At 29.6% G+C, this 26,216-nt stretch overlaps 1 protein-coding gene across 8 annotated transcripts in view; it reads right to left on the bottom strand.

The window, feature by feature from the left end:
• Positions 1–26,216, bottom strand: part of LOC106462352 (mitogen-activated protein kinase kinase kinase 5-like) — a 151,359-nt gene that overhangs the window by 77,347 nt on the left and 47,796 nt on the right. For all 8 annotated transcript variants that reach the window (XM_013922265.2, XM_013922266.2, XM_013922269.2 and 5 more), the window contains 9 exons: positions 23,035–23,204; positions 22,077–22,260; positions 17,575–17,708; positions 10,576–10,703; positions 9,812–9,915; positions 2,118–2,256; positions 1,837–1,898; positions 1,325–1,390; positions 661–761 (listed from right to left, as the gene is read on the bottom strand). In XM_013922265.2, the coding sequence (XP_013777719.1) occupies positions 661–761; positions 1,325–1,390; positions 1,837–1,898; positions 2,118–2,256; positions 9,812–9,915; positions 10,576–10,703; positions 17,575–17,708; positions 22,077–22,260; positions 23,035–23,204 (1,088 nt within the window). The remainder of the gene's footprint in view (positions 1–660; positions 762–1,324; positions 1,391–1,836; positions 1,899–2,117; positions 2,257–9,811; positions 9,916–10,575; positions 10,704–17,574; positions 17,709–22,076; positions 22,261–23,034; positions 23,205–26,216) is intronic.

Genomic DNA, 26,216 nt, shown 5'->3' with positions numbered 1-26,216 from the left:
ATATATACATTTTAAATAACCAAATAAAACCATATATTACTAAATCAGTACCACCGAATTACACTATAATTTTTCAAGCATAGTAACTAAGCTCTACTTTATTGTTTGCAATCTTGTGTGAAAAGTACGAGATTAACACAATAACATGTCAAAACAGCTGAGAAAACCATTAAGGAGACAATCTGAGCTTTCAATTGGCTATTCATTTCATATAAAAGTAAGTGTGTACATATATATAATAAGGGAGCATTTCCAAAAATGAGAAAAAGGTGGGTAAGGGGTCCACTGTGTTTGATTCATTACATGAGCAATATCTTAGCATATAGAAAAGATAAGAGGTTCTTATTTTACATTCTAGCTATAAACTTTGTATTTTGACATCGCAAACATCTGATTTGAACCAGTGCTGCATTCTACATACCACATGACACACAAAAATCGATGTTTGGCTGTGTTTTTTAATATTTACTTTTAAATTAAGAAATTAACTAATGTATAACACTAAAATTTGGATTATAATCTACAATTTGATACCAAACTTATTGACATAAATTCATAAAATAATAGTTCAATAAAATTTTGAATGCAAGTCAACGAATGTGATGACATGGCCTTTGACCCATCGTGATAGTTAAATCCATTACATTATTTTCAACTTACCGTTCAATGAATCTTTTAGCTTTTTCAGACATGGTTGGTGGAACTTCTGGATGAACCTTCAAATAACCAACTTTAAACATAGCTGCTTGAGGGCAGCCCAGCTATAATGAGATTAAAGTGTTTATTGTTGAAGACAAGTCAGTCATATATTATTATTAAAACATCTATTATGCTCCATGTATGAACAAAAAAATTTAAATAAAAAGTTAAACTTGAACTCAGTCACTAAAAATTGAATTTGAACATCCTATCTGATCACATTGTACTAATAGCAATATTTCAAATCAGTTTACTAGATTTTTTACGTTCATAAAAATAACCAAGTTTATGAGATGCTTCATAACTTTCTTGGAGAATTTTCACTTAAGTTATCATCAAGAATTTCACGAACACTCTAAGCAAAACACTTTCACTGACTATAAAACTTGTGCTTTAAATAAAACTGAATAAATGCTAAAATTGAGAATACTAGCTGAAAAAATAAAGTGGTAGACTTCAGTTCTACAAATAACTGTTTTGGGAAAAAAATTGTTTGTGGGCAAATGAAATTCATTTCTAATGTTGTATTCACTCTCAGACAAGATCCATGGAAAAATGAAGAACTCTTTTATAACAGCCTTAGTTAAATTAACCAAAAAAAGATAGTTAAAAGCTAAATACAAACTTCAGTAAAGGGAGGTTTTCCAGTGGCCATTTCAACTATTGTACAACCCAATGACCAGATATCAGCCTGTAATGAAAATATTTTTCTTTTATATCTTTCACACTTCAATTTTTAATTTCAAGTTTTTAATTATTGACTTAAATCATTTAACACATACAGAAACATAGTTCATTCTATATAAAGTAACTTCAGATATTTTTGTTTTAAATACTCCTGATAAACAAATATTACATATCTAAATAACAAATTTATAGTAAGAAGAAATATGTGCAGTTATATTTTTAATGATTCTTAAGCTGGCAATATATATATATTTTACAGTGCACACATACACAACAGCTGATATCCTACTTGCTGGATTTTGCATATCCGCTGGAATGCATCCTTTCTTATTTGTTTGAAATAAACTTTAGTTTCTTAAATCATTCATAAAACTTATTATAATTACCTTAAATCTAAGCACAAGCACTAGTTGTTTAGCTAGAAATGTGAAATCCCACAAAAAAACTTACAGGTGCTCCATATCCACGCTGACCCTTGTCTATTACCTCAGGAGCCATGTACTGAAATGTACCTGTGAAGCAGAATTAACAATATATTAATTAGAACATTTTTAATGCTTCTGAATTTACATAAATTTTTCACATTACATACAAATCATTAAAATAAAACTGCATCAAGCAATAAGAATAGATGAAGTAAAAGAAATAATGTTTTATACAATATCAGAAACTACATAATCATTCTTAACCTTGATTCAGTAAAAAAAACAACAAAAAAAAAAAAACAGTACCAGTAAAGGTATCTGTCACAGGGTTGATACCAGCCAATCTTTTAGAAGTTCCAAAATCAGATATTTTAACAATTCCAGTGTAGGTGTTCACGAGGACATTGTCTCCCTTGATGTCACGGTGAACAATTTTTTGGTCATGCTATTAACAATGGCAAAAATTAGATAATTACAAATACTCGTTTCAAGATGATTGAATTTTACATAAAAATAGAAAAGGTTTTTTCACATTCAGAAAATATTTAGGAACTACTAATTGATCTGGATTAAATTTCATTTTTAAGCATTTAAGACTAAAATGTGAATGACATATAACAGGGAAATAAATTTTTTTTACTTATTTTAACAGATTAAATTACAAAAGTGCAACAGTCAATTTCTTAAACATTTAAGCTAATAATAAATAACAGTAATACAAAATTTTCTGAATTATTAAAACTTACTTTCCTTAAAATCCTTTAGTTACTGTCAGTCAGTTATATCTCCTCACTTCATTCAAAGTTGAAAGTTTATATTTTAATACTTTAACCATTTTCACTTTTTTTTCTTTGCACTTAGCAAGGAGTTGGCCTAAGTAGCAAAGTTAAATTTCTAGTTCTGCCTCCTCAGACATTTGTTTGCAGGTTTGGTTGAAGGTTCAATTTCCGAGTATTATTTTTTTCACCATTATTCATTTCTCTTAACTCATCAGTTGTATGTTTATTTTTACTTTTTTTGCTTTTACTCAGTATTTTCTTCTCTATGCTGTTACAGATATATATAATATTTTTGTTGTAATTTAGTTGCTGGCACAAGCAGTTGCTTACTAACAGGCACTTTAAAATTCATTCCATACCTTTCATATGAGAACATATAAGAAGTTGAGTTGCAACAACCTATTCCTTCAGATTTTCCTTTTCATCATCTTTACCAAAGACCTCTTTCAAGAGAGGTATAACCATGCGAGAGAATTGGGCAGTAATGAAAACTGTTGTAGCAGTATTATGACCACATAGCTCTCAGGACTACTGTAGTTATCACAATAATGTAGTTAAGGTGATAAAGAATAAGATTCAGTAATCTGATTGATGATGCTTTTCCACATGATGTGTAAAATTTTTAAACACTACAGTTGAACGAAAACAACATTTAACAGTACATAATAAATAAATTTGTTGAAAGGAGACTTTTCTCAGTATCAAAATACATTAACAGTTACCCAATAATCTACAATATAAATTTCAAAACTTCAAGCTGGGCAATCTCATATGCTTTGTATGTTTTGACGTATATTTCATCACCATCAGGAGTGCAAGATTTTACAAAAGCTAAGACCTACAAAATTACAGGATCAAAACCAAATTTATATACAAGTTAAAGAATTTCACACCATTTAATGTCAACATATCCCTCTAATGATTTTTATTCTTACTTAAGAAAAATATTATCATCATATTTCAACTATTTCAATGGTTTTAATATAATATTTTTTATCCCCATATTTTGTGAATTTCTTAACAACTGTATCAATAATTCCAAGATTAAAACCACTTTCTACAGCTACATACTTCAATAGTAATAACTTATTGTTAATATATCTGCCTGTTTACAACAATATTTTAAAATCCTATCCACATAATAAAAAGCAGTGATTGTTGAGATTAAATATGACATGATTTTTTATGTGGAGACATGGTTACCAAGAATGGTTTAAGATAAACAGTAGACATCAGTTCATCCTTATTTATACTTACTATAAGATTAGAAAAAAAAAGTAACAATTATTTTTCTCAATTTTATATGCAAATTTAATAAAATTGTCAATATTATCAAAATAATTAACAAAATCACCTATTCTTTTTGCCATAAAAACAAATCAATATACCAGATTTTTATTCTTATATAAATAGGGTCTTAAAATTATGTTCCAAACAAACAGATATTAACAATGAGTTATTATTAATCAAGTATAGCAATAGAAAGAGTTTAATCCTGAAGTTATTGAAAGAGTTGTTAATAACTTTAAAAATATGGAGATAAACACATGACATTAAAACCACTCACTGAAAAGATTAACAATTAAATAATTTTTTCTATATGGTTCTAATTGTTATTTATATAAATAATAATAAAGTGTGAATTTGGGAATATTTATAATGGACAAACGAGAAGGAATTACAAATACAAATTAAAATAACACAAGATTTGTTAAAATAATAAAATAAAGACATCACCTTTCCCTGGACACGCCGATGAGACTAAACACAATTACATGGGGAAAAACTGTTATTCTAGGACAATATAAAGTACTATTGTAATAACATTCTTAAATATCTTGATATAATTAAATAAAAAAAAATTAACATTTTAAATAAGGATGAAAAATTACAGGGACAAGTTGACAGTAGATGGTGCGAGTTAAATTAGTATGCAAATTTGATCATGTGATCCTTTAGTAAGGTATACATAGGTTTTACCTTTTGTAAAATATTACACTCCTGATGATGATGAAGTGAAATGTTTAAACATGTAATGTACGAGACTGCCGCCATGTCTCAAGTTTCTATTTTCACAACAGAGTAAATGTTTTTTTTATGAGACTGAAGAAAGTCGCATTTTAAACATTTATTTACTATGTACTGTTAGACACTAGGTTCCTTCAACTGTGATGTTTATGATTTCTCATCTTTAAAATAGATGATTCTTAAATTTTATTCTAAAAAGAGATAAGTGCTTTTTGGAGTTTGCTTTTCAATTATTTGTGGTTTTAATGTAAACAAACGTGACTGAATAAACAGCAGGACTTTCAAAGAGCTAGTATTAACAACAGAACTAATGCTGTCACCTGCTGATTCTCAAGGTAATAGGTCTGATGAAATAAATGATAATGCTTTATTTTTGTCCATATTACTGTTGTAAGCTATGTCTTCAATGTTTTAATTTAGAAGTTTGCTAGAGGTTGCACATGACACTAAGATTGAGAAAATTTATTAAAGTAAAACTGAGAAGTTTTGTTAAGTATATAGAAACAGGTGTAGAACATAAATACAAGTAATCAGTGAAGTATTCATTGAGTGGTTCATTTTAATGTCAATAGTGAGAGTTATTGCACTTTCTCAGTTTTACTCGATTTATCAACAGATGAATTATTCAAGTAAATTAATAAGTAAGTTAGACAAATTGCACCATTAGTCTCAGAATTTCTGTTGAAATGCTGCTTGTGAACTTAGGTGTACAATTTGTGTCAAAGTGAATGTAGGTCTGCAGCAAACATTATTAAAGGAATAAATTAATCTGTGATCATTACATGGACTTTACGTTATTTTTACCAGATAATCTTACCAGAACCCACCTAACATGAGAACAAACAAAAAGACACAAGATTAGAAAATTCAAATAAACCAATGCATGCAATGATAAAAATTTGTTTCAAATTGGAGCATTGTGATTTTTCCTGAAATTCTACTAAAATAGTGTAACCGTAATGCATCTTAATTAAAAGCCAAATAAGTACTTCACGGTAGATACCCTTTCAACTTTAATACATATTTAAGTTTCAGATAGAAGAAAACTATAAATTTTGCTTCAAGTCCCAGTCACCTGAAAACTATAGCTTTCACTTATAAACCCAATCAAGTTTTAAATATACTTATTTTATGGTCTTGCACACACACACACAAAAACATGACCACTCTTGTTATACAAATTAAACTATCTCAACTGAAGAGACTTTTTCCCTGACAAAAGTTATATATGTTGCATGATGCACCACCACTGTTAATTCCCTTCTTAACATTAAGCATCTCAACCATATCTCCTCTAACTCTTCTTTTTTTCAAGAGAAAATTTCAGAGATCTTAACTTTCCTTGTATGACAACCTTTACATCCCAGGTATCATTCTAGTAACCATTCTCTGAACCCATTCTAACAATTAAATGTTCTTCCTAAGGTAAGGCACCCAAGATTGGTAAGTTGTCTAAGAATGTTTTCCTGCTGTTGCTACAGAATGACATCAAAGTGATTTTTTCTGGCATTAACTAGTAGACTAATAACTTTCTTGAATTTGATTAAACATCTCTCAGCATTAGCAAATAAAGAAATATTTCTAACCCAAAAATAAGTCAAAGTTCCCTGGATGGAAGTTATGTAAATTCATGATCAATGAAAGGTTATCGTAGGACAAAAAAGTTGTTTCCCTTATATGCAATTGTAAAAAATGCCCATAAAAACAGCAAAACATAAAAAATTATATGTATCTCCTTATGAGCCCACTGAAACTTCATACAAAATTTGAAGATCCAGCAACAGGGGGACAAATAGTGGTAAAAAACATGAAAACACAAAATGCAAAACAGGAAATTTTTTGTATCTCCCCATGGACCCAACAAACCTTCATACTAAATTTGGTGAAGATTCAGCTGCAGGAGATGAGGTAGTGGTAAAAAAAACAACAGTGCAAAATTGCCTATAAAAACCGCAAAATGTGAAACTGAAATTTTTTGTACCCCCCACATGGACCTAATAAACTCCTACCAATTCTAGAGAAGATCTATCCATACCCTGCAAAGCAATTGCATGGACAGACAACAGACAATACTATTATATTTACAAAGCTTCTTTCAATCACAAACCTTTCTCAATCCAATCTTAATTGCACATATTTCTTGCCTTGCCACAGATACCAATCACATTTTCTAGTTATACTTATTTCTTTTAGAAATTCAGTGTCTCTTTTAGTGTAACAATGTAGTTCTTTTCATCAATAACATCAAGTACTGTAACTGTAAAATTAGGTTTTGAAAATACTTCTTTCTTAACTAATTTTGTCATTTCTCCAATCATGCTACACAAGTCATTTGACAGAAAGCAAACCACTGGAGTATCTGTTTGATCTGAAGAAGAAATGGCTGAAGCTGCTGTGCTATATGTTTGGAAAAGTTTATGTAACTAGACTTTTACATGCTTATTTTTCACTGGTGTACTAATGCTTTGTTTGGTATTTTCAGAGATCTAACTGTTTCATGTACATCTCTCTATGTTGCTCTATTCTACTAAAGTTCTGTCACAAATAGGAACACTTTATAGCCAATGGTGACACTGTGAAACTTATAATTATTTTCATGAAAATTTTTTTTTGAGTCAGGCATATCTTTAAATAGATAATATAAACTACATACGATTGCATGAATCTTTAATTCACTAACCAAGGCACCTGATTTGAAGTTGCTGTAAAAATGAGAAGTCTACATGATCTAATGTTTATGAACAGTGTATCATAATCACCAATCTTTTAATTTTTATAATTTTAAAGAATTTCTTATTTCCATTGGTCACACACACACGTTAACCTGCACCATTCATTTTTACAGCTAGTCTATTTTGGAATACGTTTTAAAATGACCTATTATCAGTTTGATCATAAAATTTAATTTCATTATCCTTGCTATTCAACTACATTATTGGTTCAAAATCAGAAATCTAAATCCATTTTGAAGCTTTTCCTATCATAATTTTATAAATTAACACTAAACAATATTGTATAAATTGTATAATGGCACTGGAGTCCTTTCTAGAATGTATATGGTGAACTTGTAGCAAAAAAAAAACATTTTTCAGGGTTATTAATATATCAATACAGAAACAGTTCCTTGTGTTTCTGCCACAAATGTGACATTTTTTGCAAAACAAATAAAGATCTGTCTTGTATTCAATAGCTACTACTTTTCATTAATACATAGATTTAATAATTTTCTTAAGCATTCAAATCATAATAATAAATTAGAGGCAATATGACATGCATTTTTTGCTACATAAACATCAAATGATAATATATTGCAAGAGAATGGAGACAAAAAATGTTTAGTTGATTCCCAAACAGAAAATAACAAGCAATAGAAAGCTTGCTTAATATATAACAAAACATCAGACGTTTGACAATAATAAAACTTCACATGGTTTGCAAGTATTTGCACATTTGTTTGTGCAGTAATATAAAAATTAAGAATAACAAAAGTACATTTCAAACATTTGTACATTCACCAATTTTGCTGGCATAAAAATGTTCAAAGAATCTTTATCTTTAGCACAAGTCTGTGCAGAAACATCTTGAAATATTTACTATTATTATTATACTTGGTGGCATATAAAGGTTTTTCTATACCTGGTAATCCAAGTCTTTGTAGGGTTGAAATACAGTTAACCAATTATAGTATTTTGTTTTTAAGGGACAAAAGATATCTGTAATTTACTTCCAGGTGTTATTGTTAAATCACTAACTAAAACTTTGAATTTGTTATCTTTTGCAAAATCACAAAATATTTGTTAATATCTTGGTTATCATGAATTACAATGCCATTTAATGGTTTATCTGGTTTTGTAATGAAAAAAATCCTGTCTATAACCAGGATATTTCAAAACTTGAAATTTACATTTCTTCAAATGTTCAGGTTTTTCATTATTATTGTAATTATAAAGTGGACTGAAAAACTACTTCAGTTATCAATGTAAATAAGATTAAACTGCAAATTTTCAGACAAGATTTTATTAGTAATGAGTTAAATCAATATCTCAAAAGAATAAGATAATTTTCTATTGTTTAATTATCCAAACTTCTTGCTAGCATTGTTTACTTCAAATTATATTAGTAATTTGAAAAATTCTGTATGCAATTACAAGGTTAATCTTAAAAAGGAGCATAAGAAGCAGATTTAGTTTGCCAACACTGTCATTTTTTTTTTATTAACCTATGTTTTGATGCAACATTTCCCATGCAGTACTTCCCAGAAAAATCCTTTTTTTAGAAAATGTTCAGGTTTTCTAACATTTTTTCAATGAGTTATGAATACTAAGATTACTATTTACTAGCACAAACAACCACCCGTAGGGGGGTGGCATTTCTGTTAGTGATATCAAACAAATAACTTTAGAATATGAGCTATGTTACTACTAAACTTCACCCAGAATAATATATAATAATAATATACAAGAAATAATTATGGAAATGAATATAAAATGTAAAGATTATGGGACTGCTCTCACTGAACTGTACAAAAATAAACTGCAGAGTACAGTCATGTGTTTATAGTTTACACAGAGATTAATAGTTATTCAACCAGTCAGACAGTGCTACATCAACAAAATGCCTATAAATGTACAAGAAGTCATAGCCTGCTGTAAGTGTACATTCATGGCTCCCAGGATAAAGATGCCACATGTACAAATTAAGGTCTTTGCTGGTAAAGGACAAATAGGTTAGAGTATATCTTATGTTATACACAACAAACCAAGAGACATCTTGTCGATGACTTAGATGTAAGTGACAATGTGAATGTGACCTCCAGAATAGTAAGATGCAAATACACACACACACACACAAATTTCCAATAACATATTTATAAGAGCAGACACCAAAACATTGTTCATACCGAAAATCAACTATATATATGAAAATAAATAAACATTCACTATCTTATGACACATTTGAGACAAATTTCCTACTGTCTCCAATTTTAAAATTAGTTGGTGGATAAAGAAGGAAAAAAAAAAGTTATGTACAGTTGGTAGCAAAAATTGAATATTACCAAAATAAAATTGTATATAAGTGATAAAATCTACATTTTTAGTGTCCTAAATTCTTATATCATATACAGCTATGTTCAGTATAGTGGTTAAGGTTTATTCTTTTTTTTACTAATTCAAGATTCAGCTGCGAACTTACCAGATACTTTAAACCTTCTAATATCTGTTTTGTATAGTACACAATAGTGTGCTCATTATCTTTCAGAGGACCCCATTTTGATCTTAGTAGTTGAGACAAGCTTCCTGGAAAACAATTATTTCATTTTCATATACATATCAGTTTTTTTTTTAATAAAAACATTGCAATAAATAAGTTTGCGCTTATTTTTCAAAATTGCTAGAGCAACAATAACATTAAATGCATAATGAGTTATGCTGCTTATGAAATAAACAGTAAATATTTTTAATTGATTCATTCAATATAACTAGAATCGTTAGTGATGTTTAATAATCCCAATACAGGACTATAATTTTTCTCACACAGAGCTTTTTCCAATAAACCTTTTGATACAAATACTTGTGTAGACATATAGAAAAGAGTAATGGCAGTGAATAATATGCGAGAAATTTCATAAAAGATCTGTCTTTCTTATAATGAATTCAAAATACCTTTGCATAAAGATCACAAAGAAAAGCTTAAAACTTACTCAAAAATACAACCATACCTTTGCTTTCATTATATTTAATGTACTTTTTCTGAACATGCTGCTAAAGTTTTTGCCAAACTGAGAAACAACCATGAACTTAGTTTTATGAAAATTGTTTACATGTTTTTAGCCAAAATCATTCAGAAAAAAACATTAAACCACTTCTATACTATGAATAATGACTCTACATCTACAGCTTCATTTTGGTACCACTAAACTAAGCTTAAACATTATTTTGTATAATGAGTGTTCCTACCTCCAGGCACCTGCTCCATGAAGATCTTGAAGAAACCATCTTCACTAACTGAACCCTGATATTTCACAATATTCCTGTGACTAAGCTGGGAATGAAGCTTGATTTCTTCATGTAATGGCTGAACATCTCTGTAAAAGTTATTTTAGTTTGCATTAAACAAAGTTAAAAGTTATTTTATTTCACATTAAGATCAAACTAGTGCATAGCTTTCCAGTGTTGAGTGCAACTTTGCATATCAAGTTTAAATTTAAGTAAAGATAGTAATTCAAAGTTTTTTTTCTCAAGTGTTTTATAATGGTTTCCAATTTTTGCAACAGTTATTTAGAGTAATTTAAAAAGAAACAATTTTAAAATACTTCAACTTTTATTTTTGTTTCTAGAATTTTTCTGTCCCTCCCAAACTGCAGGTTTAGATTTACTCAGAAATGTCATCCCTTAGAAATTCTTATCCATGTTTGTTTCTCACACATCTTTCCTCCTCTTCCACTGATTTTATTTCTGCTACCCTGTATAGCCAGCTTTTTATGATGTCACAAGTGGGTTGACAGTAAGTAATAAATCTTATCTTTGAAAGCAGATAGAACCAGTAGCTAAAAAGAAGAAAATATTATTTTCTAATCATTTCAATGTGAAGTAAATAAAGTGATGTAAGCAGTAATTTATGGTTTCTGTCAAAGCTGCTAGCAAAAGTTCCCACAGAGCTAATAAACATAGTATTATAAAATAAACTTTACAAAACTTAGGAACAGGCCACAAACCTAGAAATTTTCTAAGTTTCGTTTGACATTCTTTTGTTTGTGATAATCTTTTTCTTTTATACTATGTCTGTTTGTGTTTGTAAGCTACAGGAATATTCTTCTATGAGAAGGTGTCAGGTAGAGATATTCATGGTTAGTGAGTGTGATAAACTAGTTCTACAATGGTAAACTATTCAGATGACAAAAAACCTTTTTTTCTATTGCACATATATATAATAGTAAATTCATTGTTGTTCAAACAACACGTATAACACCTCCTTTGAAAACTATTATAATTATCACAGAGAAATTGAGCTTGTCAAAATATAGTTGAAAAAAATACTACTTATATCAGTGTACAACTAAAATAAAAGTGGAAGTTGTTTCTACCAGTTAATGTTTTAGCATTCATCAAATAGTAAAATTGTTTTTTTCAGCTACATAATTGCTTCGATGGGTAAAGGTAAATAACAAATATAATTAATTTATGAATATGAAACAAGTCAAAACTCACTGAATATATAAAATGAAATTTTCAGGTCAATAATAAAAAGAAAATCCAATTTCATTTATTCAGTTCATATTTTTCAATAGTTACTTTCATTATATGTCAAAGATTGTACAAACATATGAGAAACTGAGTGCACTATTCTAGAGTAGACAGATCCAATTTTTTTAAATAACACTATTGGGTACATCACAAAATGTTAGACACAATAAAAAAAATGGCATCATTAAGATGAAAGGAAATATTTTTAATTGATTTTAAAAACATGATTCACAACAAAATTCCTGAAAAATATAAAACCAAAAAAAATTATACAAATACTAAATTGTGTCATTTCTTTCAAATACAGGAAATTTAGTTAAGCATTTTAAGTGTGAAACAAAAAGAACATGGGGATGTCACCGACACACTACTAGCCTAGAGAGGGTTAATTTAATGTTGACAAATAACCGAAAAGTCAAACCCAAGACCAAGTGTTACATTTAATTATCACCCATGAACTCTCTCTCTCATTATTAGATTGGTCAATTTGACCAGGTTTGTAACCACAAAGTGACCATCAGTTTCCATACTATAACTTTTAATACGTTTGTGTATCTTCATGAAATTTGGCAAGCTTTCAGCAAACATTACAAGTCTTTTGTACACTAAAAATAAGTTTTTTTTATCAAGTATTTTAAAATAAATACTTGTCCATGAGTATATGGAGTAAGAGTGTTCACTGCTCTGAGTACAAAGTGATTTTTCATGTTAATATCAAAAATACTTTTCTTCATGAAAATTTTCAAATCTCATTTGCATCACTTCTAAAGCCACCTATGAAAATAAAGTTTTTTCAGTAAAACTATATTTTACCTATTATTTTATCTACCATAACTCTATATTTGTTCAGTTAGTTTGATTAGCATAAAAAATGAAATAGATCTAAATTACTCTTTTTTTATAGAATGACTGCAAGTTGTAACATGAAACTACAATTGTTTATCCTAAATAGCTTAAAACTTGTAACAGTATACATCTGTTTATACTTAATTTTGTTTTATTGCCCTTTGAACTGTGTCTAACTAATAAACCTGTTCTCCAAATTGTAAATCACTTGGCAAATGTGCAGCTTATGTTACCATATTGAATTACATAATGCATGAGCTGCTTGCGAGCATACCTAATGAAGATTTTTTTCTTATTATTATTTTTTCATTATCTTGCCTAAATTAACAAGTTTCTAATTTTTACATTTTAGTCAATATTTAATAAATAAAGAATACACATAAAAAACAAGAAATATAGTACTTAACTGGGTCGACATTTTTTGCTGTCTACTATCGATGAAAGTTAAGCCTACTTTTTTTTTTTTATACTAATGGTGCTACTACACATAATAATCTTTATGTAATAATTAAATAATGCATATAATAACACAGAATAATAACACACACAAAGCAAAGAATGTCGGATCGTTGTCATAAAGTTTCTGGTTTTCTCACTACACAATAAGAGCCATTAAAAATTCAGCTAAGCTTGTCGATGTAAATAATGCGAGAAAAAAGTTTCAAACCGAAGGTGAAATAATTCTCTGTACAAAAAACAATGTAATATGATACACAATTTGACATATTACAACTTTGGTTTTCAGCTGGTTATAAATAATATAGTATAAAACATTACAGGGAACTATTAGCAAGAGAAGATTGACAGGTGAGCATGGCAAGAGGGTCCAATTTTCTAGTTTACGGCTCCATAAACAAGTAAATTGAAGGTTGCTTTGCCTGAGTAATATACATTAAATTCCATATTTATCGAAGCGGTGGTAAATAAGTTAGAAAATAGGGAAGACCTAGAAAGTAAATGTTACAATTCCGTTTCTATGGAAGATTGAGGACTTTTTAAAGTATTTCCTTATAAAATTAAAAACTTAAATCTTATATAATATTAAAACATGATTTATTAACTACACTTTGATGCCAAGTTTATATACATACAATTATAATAAAATAGTTTAATTAAGTTTTCAAAGAAACTAAAAAGTCATGAATGTGCACTTTGACCCGTCTATAAAATATACGACTATTTATACAAAACAATTTAAATACAAACAGACACAAAAACAAACGTTTAAATTTGTGCTTTCCTGAGAGTGTAATATCAATGCAGATGGTTAAATGTAATTTTTATTTTAAAAGAAAACAAATTAATAACTAAAATTCGTTTTGAAATGTTAAAGACTTCATTTTTTGACTGTTGAAATATGAAAGTTTAACTTCCACTTGTATCTACTAGATCTGTGTAAAACAGATAATGGTTACAAATTTCACTATTATGAATCAAATACAAATATGACAACAACAAAAAATTGTGTTAATTACAGAAATGTTTGTTTTATACAGGTTTCATACACCATTTTGAAAAATAAAGTCCATGACTTTTCAAAGACATTTACTCAAAATTTCATGATTTATTTTGGTCATCAGAATACATTTATACATCTTCAGATAGATCAAGTAAAAGGCAGATTACAGTTTAACAAAATTTATTTTAAATTCTTAATCACTTCACATTGAGTCAAATTACACATGATAAGCTATTTATTTTCTCAGTCATATAGCGTATGAAATGTTACACACACACATTATATATATATATATATATATCAATATCAAACATCACAACTGATGTTTAATTTCTGCCAGCTTATTGTTACTTACAGTATCAATTTTTCCTGCCTCAATTAGCTTGTCTTTGGCAGATCTTTCTTGTATATTACACTTTGCTAGCAAGGTTTTCAACTCCTTCACATTTTGAGTTACTTCTGCCTTCTCAGCAAAACTATTTGCTGACTTTGTGAGACCGTCTGCACCAGTTTCTATCCCCTTTTCTTATTTTTTAACTCCCAAATTTCATCCATTACACCCTCCGTCTTTAACTTTTTATTTTGAATCTTCTGTCCATCCAAACACATCATGTACTTCTGTCTAGCTTCTGGCACTGACACAATCAATTCTTTAGTTATATTAACCTTCAAAGGACCTCCGAGTGATACAGTGATCAACAAAAGTCCTCCCTCTCATATTTAGTTAGCACACCTCTTTGTTCACAGAAAAACCTGTCTCTACTGAGGCTTGGCCATGGGATAGGACTAATAACCCTTTCATTATGTACCACAAATTTTTAAGGCCTTGTCTACCAGACAGGAGATCAAAATACAAGCTATCAATTCTGTTTGTTTCAATTTTATGATCAAGGGAAATGAATATTGACTCATATTCAGGAACATCATCATCAATAAAGTTTACATACTGAAGTTTAATGGCATCACAGTTCAGTTCAATCACTTTCTGTGCCTCAGCCAAACATTTTAAAATACCATCAAATTTCTGAATGTCTGATAAGTGGCAAGAAATAGCATTATAAGTTGTGCAATAAAGATAAATACATTGATCTTCATCTGTAACTGATGATCAATTAACATTTTAGGTAGAAAGAATTTTTAGGGTTCTTAACATCTTTTTTTTTTTGCACCCCTAATACATATTCGTTTACAGACGTTGCAAAATTCTCTGAGCTACAGGAACATTTTCAAGCTATCTGTGCTTATAAAACCAGAGTAGGAAGATACTGAGCCTGTAATTGATGTAAAGTCTTCCCATCTAACTGGAGTGTCATTGAATAACCTGAAACATCTCTGGAAGAAGTTGTCCAAGTGCTAAGCTGATTCTGCCATCCCTGTCTTGAATGCACAATGAAGAAAGTGTAGCCCACAACTGCCCAAGCTTAGGAAGGAAGTTTTATCAGTGTCATACAGTGGTTTTGCAGCTTATCAAGGAACTTCCAATTCACATCAGGATGGACCATCCATGGAAAACTCAAATAGTAAATAAATGAATCATCAGATTGTAAATGATGAAAGTATCATTACGGTGGACCATCCATGCAAAATTCAAATGGTAAATAAATGATGCAAGTATATGAGTTAGTCAATTGCATCATGAGTACAAAATTACCAACCTGCAAAAGCTTTTGATTACTCAGATAACTGGTGCCTTCCAGAAAACTATGCAGTAGATGATCAGCAGTAGCATGTCCCATAAACTGTGATGCTAAGTACCTCATGACAACCTTACTTGTGTTTACATCCCAAATGACAAACTACAAACATTATAAAACCAATCAGCATTCACACTTCAGCAAAATATTAAATAAATTAAAAAAAAAACTTGTTTACTGTTTAGTTTTTTTATAAAAATGCAAAAACGATTTTAATAAATGTATTACCATCCACCACAGCCAAGATTTACCTTCATATTTTAATATTAAAATTTTATTGAATTCACATATTACATAAAAACAACAAAATTTGCTATTATCAATTTCATGCTGAAAACAATTAAATATTAAATGAATTACCTAAGTACATGCCAATCTTATTCATTCACTTGTTTTCTCAACAGGGTTGAAAAGTAAGGAGCCAATCCAAAACATATGCTGTTTTTTTCATGCCACATGAAAACTTTCTTGCTATGTTACTATCTGTACGAGTAGTGATTCTGAACAGCATTTAATGTCAACAATATTTCAGCTTTTAATGTGTCCGAACGTGACACAAAATTGGCAGTGTCAGCCTTTGCCATGGATTTTTCTGGTATTGCAACTGTAGTATCCACTGATACTGACTGTTTGTAATTAATGTGTATGAATTAGTCAATTGCATCATTATTAGAAAATTACCAACCACTTTCACTTCTTTTTCCTTTGCTTGGTTGATGTGATTATTGCCTTTCATATGACTTTTAACAGCTGCTTCTCCCATATTAGATGTCAAATGACCACTGGCAACACAAACATTTTGCTTTGCTATTGTCACCTTTGTCCTGCATAATTGATGCTTTGGAAGCTGGGTGTCCCACCCAGCTTTCTTGGAAATTTCACTTTTCAGGTATCTTTTCTTTGTAACACTTCAGTTGTAACATCACTCTTTACAAATGTGAGTCGATTCAGCATCAATGATGTGTGTGTGTGTGTGTGTGTGCGCGCGATTGACAAACAATATGGCTACCTGAACTGAGCATGTACTTAACAAGTAGGTCAGTTCATCACAGACATTCAATCAAGTTTAAGTATATTCACACCATGGACAGATCATGAGTTATGAGGCTGACATCACATTACTTTAATAAAGGAATAACTTTGTTTTTAGTCATACTTAGCTCTGTAGGATACCTTTTATTGGCTATAAAAAAATTCCATGACTTTTATGTTAAAAACCCGTTTTTTCCAGGATTTCCAGGCCTGGAAAACATTATTTTAAAATTTCATGCCTTTTCCAGGATTTTAATGATTGTACCAACCCTGTTCATAGAGCAAATCCACACTGGACTATCTTGCAAGGAATCAAATCCTGGATTTCAGTGTTGTAAGTCTGATAACTTACTGATATCCCATTGGGTGACTAGAAATGCTTGAACTGTATTAAACAGCAAGTTCTTCAATTCTATACACTTATCCACCCTAGCCTGAACAACAGAGTCCAAATATCTATCATGTAGAAATACCCAATATTTGAAGCCCATAAATTTTCATCATGAACAAAAAAAAATACCATGTCTCTATTAACCATAATCATGCATGAAATTTAAAGACTACCAGAGGTCTAAGTTCATCCTTTTATCTTTGAAGTGTGAATTTATAAATATTTATAAGTTAATTACTAAATTCTAGTGACTAAAAGCCAAGAAGGAAATATGAAAAAAGTCAACTTGCCCAATGTTTTTTTCTGGTATTTCTTTGATGGCTAGTCGAATCTGAGTGTTTAAATCCCTAGCTGCATAGACTATACCATAAGTACCTTTACCAAGAACAGTTCGATTTCCTTGTTCATCAAGTTCATATTCATACTGAAATACACAAACAATAAGAGTATTTACAAAGAGAAACATATATATATATATATAAAAGCATAAAAAAATTCAAGAAAGCCTATGTGTAGTACTCTTCTAAATCTGGTTTATTTTCTAACAAGACCCTCTACTTATTCCTTTAAAAAAATATAGTAAAACAAAGATAGAGAAAAAGGGTATTTTTTATTTTGTTCCATATACTGCAGGTGAACAGACATTTTGTGAATAATATCTACTACTGCTTTGCTGGTTAAACATGATGCTATGAAAAAAAAAATCTACCAAAAGCTAAAACCTGTTTCCTTGTTACAAAACATACAAACAATATTATTTGAAATTCTTAATTCTTTTTACTATTTTCATTTAACTTGGAAAATATACATCACTGCTAACTCATCAGACCAAACACTGAAATTTGACTATCACTCTTAGAATGTATGCATGGTCCCCAAGTTATTAGCATTATAATTGTATGTTAACAGAACACGAACAACAGATCAACAGTCCAGAACACTATGCACAGGGCCATGCTTTGTTTCCTTTAAGAGTTAATGGTAACAGAAAATGTTTAGATATTTACATCTCAGTCCTTTTGGTTTCACTGCTCTTAATTTATCGAGAACACACACAAAACAAGTAAGGGTATTTTATTAATTTGTATTACAATATTTCAGTGTTATTACACTTTTACTAGGAATTAAAATTACAAGTACTGTATAAACTGTACAGAATAAATTTTTAAAGATCATTTCAATTATGTTTTCCCACTCTTATTTGTACATAGAATGAATATAATCAAACTATGAATGACAGCTGTAAACAGCTAATAATGTTTACATGCACACCCTTTGAGTATTCTCATTATTTATTGAACTGATCATTTTCTGCCATATATAGATTCACAAATACCTATATAATAATTTGTAAGCATTTCATTTATTGTACAAAAGAAATCATGTAACATGTTTATTTCAATTACAGTTTACTATACCATTAAGAATATTTTTTTCCAAATTTATATGAAACAAAGAAATGGAAAGGAAGTAACAATCAGCAAAAAAACTATATATCAAAGGTTAAAGACAAGCACTATGTTAGAATTTTAGCAAAACAATTCCTGTTCTTTGAATGGCATAAGTTTTTGATAATTATGTAAATAATAGGGATGCATGAGTAGTAAAATTGGCCGAATACCCGATCACTAGGTTTCGGCCAGGGCCGGGGGTCAACTAGAACCAAGTTCTCCACTTAAGTAGAGTTGACTTAACATTAGGCCTAATTTTAATAATTATTTTAAAATATAAGTACATATGAAACATCACATTTGCTCAGTTGGTATTTAAACATATTTGAATGATAATGAATTTATGTTTAGTACGTTAGACCCATTCAAAAAATTTAGTAGTATATTAAGTTTGGTAGATCTGTAACATTTATTAATTAAAACCTAAAAATTTAACTGCAGCTAAGAACAGAATCAGTTTTTACATCTTAATATGTTCTTTTAATGCTAACTCATGAACAAAAATTAGCCTGTCACAAATATAAGTTATACAACACATCTCTCAGTAAATCTGAAGAATTTAGAAATTTTTCCTTCCATAATAACAATATTTTGGGACAACATGGGACCTACTGGTCCATCTTGGCTGTTCCATCCACAAATATTTGTTTTAGTGACTAATACACTTAATCCACTAAAACACTAGTTTTAAAGACTTGTATGTACAACGTGTGCACACAAGGCTTCAAAACTCCAGCCTATCGTTGCCTAGAGAAATAAAGAAATTATAACCTCTAGATTTACTGCTATATGAAACTTTTTCTGCTGTTCTATTAGAAATATATTCACTCAATGAAGTTCTAAAATAACAGTATCACATACTTTGATGGGATACTTTCTAGCACATTTTTGAAATAAAAACATAATATTATGCGGTAAATTTTATTATTAGTAGCAAAACAGATGTCATAACAGACCCCCCCCCCTCTTTAGTATACTTTGCATTTCAAATAAGAATCCTCAGATCTATTCTCTTTGTGCAATCTGAAATAAGATTTGACAGATTTTAGCTGGTATCATAATCTATCCCAGATGACAAGTTTTCCTGTTGTAGAAAAAATCTTGCAACTGTGACTTCTATCATACAACATATCCGAAACATTATTTATACACCTGGGCATCCTTGACATGTGTTGACATAAACAATCAAAGACAAAGAGTAGGAAAAAAATTAAAAATAAACTAAGTCAAAAGGTAAAGACAGGAAATTACACATATGACCCAAAGAAGATACTTTCAGATTATTCAACAGAGATAAAAGATATGCATACATTTCCATTTTTTAGTTATAAACATTTTACTATACTGCACATAGATAATAATAGCCAGAGTTATTTTAATGATATGGTAGAGAAAATGGAAAATATAAACACTTACTTTAAAAAACTTTGATATTTATTTAGTAGGTTCTAGATATTATACTTAACATGAAAATAACCTTGTAGGTGAACTATTCAGGGTCAGAGTGCAAATAACTGTTAATTAACAAATTTTTAGTAAAAATAATAGACAAATTCCAAATATTGTACTTTTTCTGAAACTACATACTTTTAGGAAAGATTTTATCAAATTTCATGAGAGTTATGTAACTAACCTACTAACAATGTACGTACATTACTTTGATAGGGTTAAACAGTTACCAATATTATGCAAGCAGAAAGTAAGCATGTCAGAAATATGAAATGAAATACAGTTTTCCCACCAAGACAGGCAGAAGATCACATCAGTGTGTAACACATATTTCAATGTTGTAAAAAACAGAATACTAGCTTTTGGATGAGTTAAAAAACAACAACAAAACATCCTGTTTGACCACTTTTGGTTACTTAATATAGAAATAATGTTTATAATTTCCTTTATTACTTTAGCATTCACAACAAACATATTCATGATTGATGTTTAAAATGTCTTTTACTCACACAGTAATCCTATGTATATTGAAATTTCAAGAATATGCAGCTGATGCCACTAATATATTATTGTGACTTATTCAGCCAGAGAAGCCATTTAAAACACTAAGCAATAAATGTAAATAATTCACAAGAATAAATTAACCCTCTTGCTATAGGTAGGTCAAAATGAGCATGTTATGACCTTTTACAGAATTACATTCAAAATTTAAATTAAATATTTTATCATTGGATATGAATAAACTTAGCATATATATAGCTAATAGAATAAATTTTAATATAAGTTTTAAGTTTTTTATTGTATAAGGAAATATTTACAAAAAAATCATCAATCTCTACTTATATGAGTATTGTGACACTCGTTCTCCAGCTCTTCTTCTTTCATTCAATTTTGTTTATGGAGTCATAAACCATAAGATCAGACCCACATCAAACTTTTACACCCTCTAGTTCATAACTGCCAATAATTTTTTCTGACATTTATACTGTTTATATCACTGTTGGTAATGCTCAGTAATGCCCAAATTACCTCAGTGGTCAGAGTACCCAAACCTCAAGCAGAAGTCTCGCATTCAAATACCAATACAGTTTGATTTTTTCAATTGTTTTTTATTGACAAGTGTTCATGTTCAAAGCAAAGTCTTTCAATATTTGGAGGAACACAGATACAATGACAATTTAAATTAAGATTCTGTTAACACTGAATTTCAAAAACTGGCAGGTTACAAGGCTCAACTGTCATGCGGAAGTCTCACATTCAACTCCCAGTTGAATCAGTATTTTATGCTGTTGTTTTTTTCATAAACAATCATATTTACAGCAAGCTCCTTCAATACCATTATAGATCAAATCAGGGATCCAAGATACTGGTTAACATTTGATATAAAAGCTATCTCAGCTTCTTTTTTTAAATGAACACTGCTAACACCATCTATGAAATTAATTCTAAATTAAGATTCTGAATAAACCCAAAAATAGTTCAGAAACAGTGCAAGAAAGAAAACATTGTTTGGCAAAAGAAAGAAGTAGACTGATGGTAAGAAAAAGCAAGAAATCTTAGCAAAAATTAGGATAACTGAAACAGAGGGAAAACAATTGACATGAACAAATGAAGCTCTAGAAGAAACAACAGCAAAGAAGACAAACTGATGCTGAAAGACACGCAAATGGTAAAATAAATAATAATATAATAAAAATGTTTCATGAGGCACGCACAAAAAGCAGCTCACAATAGCTTATGAGTAATGTAATTTGATAGAGTAATATACCTAGACTATATATAGAAATTTTAATCTGGTTTTAGACAACCTATCATGTGCTTAATCAGTAATTTCCTGTTTTAAATTTATTTTTAAAATACACTACAAACAAATCAAAAAATGGTTTATATACCTTTATGGGACCTGTATGATTATCTGAGTTCAGATCTGTAATTACACTTTCCTGATCTACAGTCATCTCCAACAACAAGTCATAAAATCTAGTGCGCATACATGCTGAGGGGAAAAACATCTGAAAGTCATCAGAGTTCTGAAGAACGTATAAAAAGAGGCATCGTTCATCCCTTTTGTACAAACTGCAAAGAGTACAACAATTTTAAAACCAAAAAAATGTAAGTAATAAAAATAGTATAAAACATCATTAACTTTTTTCTTATTGAACTTGGAGACCTCAAGGATTTACAACATGAGCAAATGAAGAATATAATTATTAGGTGGCATTCAATAAAGCTGAAAACAGAAAAATAACATGACAATGCTGAAAATATCTAACCACAGTACATACAATGCAGTAACATACAGAAGAAACATCTTGAGCTTATCTATCTTATATTATCTTGAACTCAAAGCTCTGAAAACAACCAGTATTCTAGTCAGGCATACATAGAAGGATGCTGCACCCCACAGAAATTTCTGAGTACCCCATTACTTTCTGGATGTCATTGAATTCTCCTATCAAATTTCTGATCTCCTCGAACTTTCATTGCCATTCATTCCTTCCTTTGCAGTAATAAGTTTTTGGCTAGTCTTGTTGTGATCATTCAGTTTTTTTTTATCTTTGGTCTTTTCTGTTATTGCTTGTATTACTATATGGCCACATCCATTTCATTATTTACCACTGTGATGCAAGTGTTTAAAAATGCCAACCACAAGTTCACTCGTAAAGACATGATCTAAGCAAGAGAGCAATTTAAGGAATATTCTAGGTAAGAACCCTTTACTTACAAGCTATTTATGTGGTTGAAACATTTATTCTATTCTACAAATCATAAAAACCATGTATAAAAATAAATATTTTCATATTTTGATACTACTGAAGATTTTGGTAATTCATCATACTATAACATTACCTAACACTCTTGATAGAATTATCATGAAAAAGCCATTCATGAAGCTTATGACATTTCCCCTTTAGAGTGTCTAGACAAAGATTGGATATCTGAATAGATTTTTCTTCAGCATCCATGTTGACAGTCACATAGCTTGGCATATACACTTTAGTCGGTTCCAGGATCAATATCTGGTGGCAGAAAAAAAAAAAGAAAAAACAGAATTTGAAAACATTTTTCAACATTCAGGAATTCGGTATTATAATTCCGATTTTCAAATTACGTACTGAAAATGTGATCAGAAAGAAAATGTCTGCCATTTGATAAAACTAATAACCCTGTTTTAAAAGTTATGCATTTTTCTTAGGATAATAGATTTTTAATTTCTAAGGATTTTCCATTTTTCAAGCACTAATAGGGACTGAAAATTAAAATTACCATAACAGTTTTCAAAGCTTTTGACATGTTAACTCTCTGTTATTTGAATTAAATACAAAGTATTAAAATATAATGTTTTACCATATGTACACTTAATATAAAGCTGATTATCATTGAAGGTACTTCATTATATAAACATTTTCTATATTTTTAACTAAGATTATAGATTTCTGAGCTAATAGTATTTTCAAATAAATTAACACATTTTTATAAAACAATATAATTCTAAGGATTATAAAGGATGGAAATTTTGACCACGTTCCAATTTTATTCAACTATACTGTATTCATCTTATCCCACAAATTTGGAAAAACAACAAAAGTTAACAGTGGTCTCATTAGCCTGTTTTGTTTTAGCAGCTGTTTGAGCCCCAGGAACCACAATACTGATGTTGTGTGTGTAGAGCATCCCACCACCTTAGCATCTGTGCAACAACAGTTACACAAGACTAGTATAGGTGGGTAGTGCTGAAACCACAGAAAGAACATCTTACTTAAAACATGGCAAAAAGTATTTTCACACAGATAAGATAACCCTCTTCCACAACAGACCCTCATGCCATACAATCTACCCTCAAATGTTCTTGTGTATATCTTAGTGCAATTTCAGCTGGTATACACCCAGTGTCAATGACTACACACATTCTTCAGACTGCAATTTGTTGATGCATGCAAGCAGCTCGGAGTAGCTCATGGTTAATGTAATTCGACAGTGTAACGTGAACTGCATGTTCCCCAAGAGATTTACAACTTATAATGGCATGTATAGTAGTTAGACATGGTTCAAAGGTCAATGAAACAAAATTCAAATATAAATACATGTATACTGTTATGAGTTTAAAGCTATTTAGGATAAATGAATGTAGTTTCATGCTACATTTGAAGCCATTCTAGAAAGAAAAAATGGTACTTTAGATTAATTTAGATTTTTTTTCGGTGGTTACGAAGTCAGTCAAATCGACCAACCTTGTGCAGAGTTGGGGTGGAGAAAATAACAGCTAAAATATAAAGTTTTACTGAAAACAGACATCTGAAATGTATTCAGGAGATTTTACAGATTACACAAATGAAATTTGAGATTTTTGAGATGAAGAAGAGTATTTTTAATCTCAAGACGAAAATCACTTTGAACACAGACTTTTCAAAACAAATACTCCATATATTGAAGGACAAATCCATTTTTAGTTTGTTAAAAATACTTCAATAAAAAATATGATTTTTTATATGTGAAAGACTTGTAATGTTCACTGAAAGGCTGCCAAATTTTGTGGAGATATACATACTATATTAAAAGTTAGTAGTGTCAAATCCATAAGGACTTTGAACGAGTACAAAGAGGTCGTGTTCGCTCAAATTGCCTGAGCCTTTGTTGAGAGAATTAAGCATATCTTCACAATATTTAGTAAGTTTTTAGTAAAGATTACAAGTACAATGTACATAAAATTTCTGGATTTTTAATAAAGAATTTTTCTAAAGATCTGTCTGTCAATTTACAGTCATTATGACCCAGAGAACAAGGTGATTTTCATGTTAAGAATAGAAATACATTTTTCATCTTGTAGCTTTTATATTTCAGTTGCATAATATCTAGGACCTTCTAAATGAATACCAAAAGCTTGTTTTTGCAGTAAAACATTATAATTGTTATTTTCTCTATCCTAACACTAACTGTAGCAAAATCCGAAAAATGAAAACTGGAAAAATATTAAATAAATCACTTATTTTCTTTCTAGAATGACTACATAAAAGCAAATTGCATACTATTTATTCTTTTATCCAAAACTACAAGACTTCAAATCTAGGTTAATTTACTAGTATTACTTTACTGCTGCACTTAAACCCTTTAAGAGTATGCAAAAAGCTATTTGTAACAGTCCAAAAATTATTTATCATCGTAGGACAACTTTGTGTAAACATATGATTGAGTTACCATTACAGACAACAAATTATGTCAAAATCATGTCTCGTACTATCACAGAAAATTTATGTAATTTTTGTTTCATTTAAATTTCATATCTAACCTAGTAAGTTTTTAATTTATACATTTTAGTTAATTTTATTACAATAGATAAAAAATATACATAAAAAGCAAGAAATTTAGTACTTGCATCTAAGCTTTTGTCTTTTTGTTTTCGAGCCACCAACAAAACATAACCCTACTACCTTATGACAATACTGATAATATATAAAATAATTTTTATTCATTTTACGTATACAATTTATAACAGAAAATATTATCGTGAACAAAATACGGAATGACTTAAAACTACTATAATTTCACTGGCTTCCTAACTAAGCTATAAATGAGTTATAAAAAAAATTCTATTAACTGGTCAAGCAGATCTCCAGAATACTACACAATAAAATGGAGGCCAAACAATTCAAAACGTGTCATTAGAATGAACTAGCCCTGTAGAGAAGTAACTAAATTAGAACCTTCTGTATCTATTGGTTATAAATAATCCAACAATAAATATGAAATTGAATTGACATTTTTTAAAAATAGGATGTGATAGGACAGGCATGGCATGTAGGTTTGACTTTCTTGTTTTTACCTCAGTAATTCAAGAAGTTTACTTTTGGCTTAGCAATATCTATATCATAAGTGTGTAATATATTCCAAACTCAGAAAATCATATAGGGGTAGAAAGAAAATATAAAATGAGCAACTTGCAGTGAAGAACAGTCACACGAAACAGAGATGTGAAGATTAATAATTTAATATTAAAGGTTAAAATTGTGTAAATATAAATAATCAAAATATTC

The sequence above is a fragment of the Limulus polyphemus genome, unplaced genomic scaffold (assembly GCF_000517525.1).
Source record: "Limulus polyphemus unplaced genomic scaffold, Limulus_polyphemus-2.1.2 Scaffold1148, whole genome shotgun sequence".
Taxonomy (NCBI): domain Eukaryota; kingdom Metazoa; phylum Arthropoda; class Merostomata; order Xiphosura; family Limulidae; genus Limulus; species Limulus polyphemus.
The sequence above is the reverse complement of the archived record's forward strand: the minus strand, read 5'-3'. Positions and strand labels throughout refer to the sequence as shown.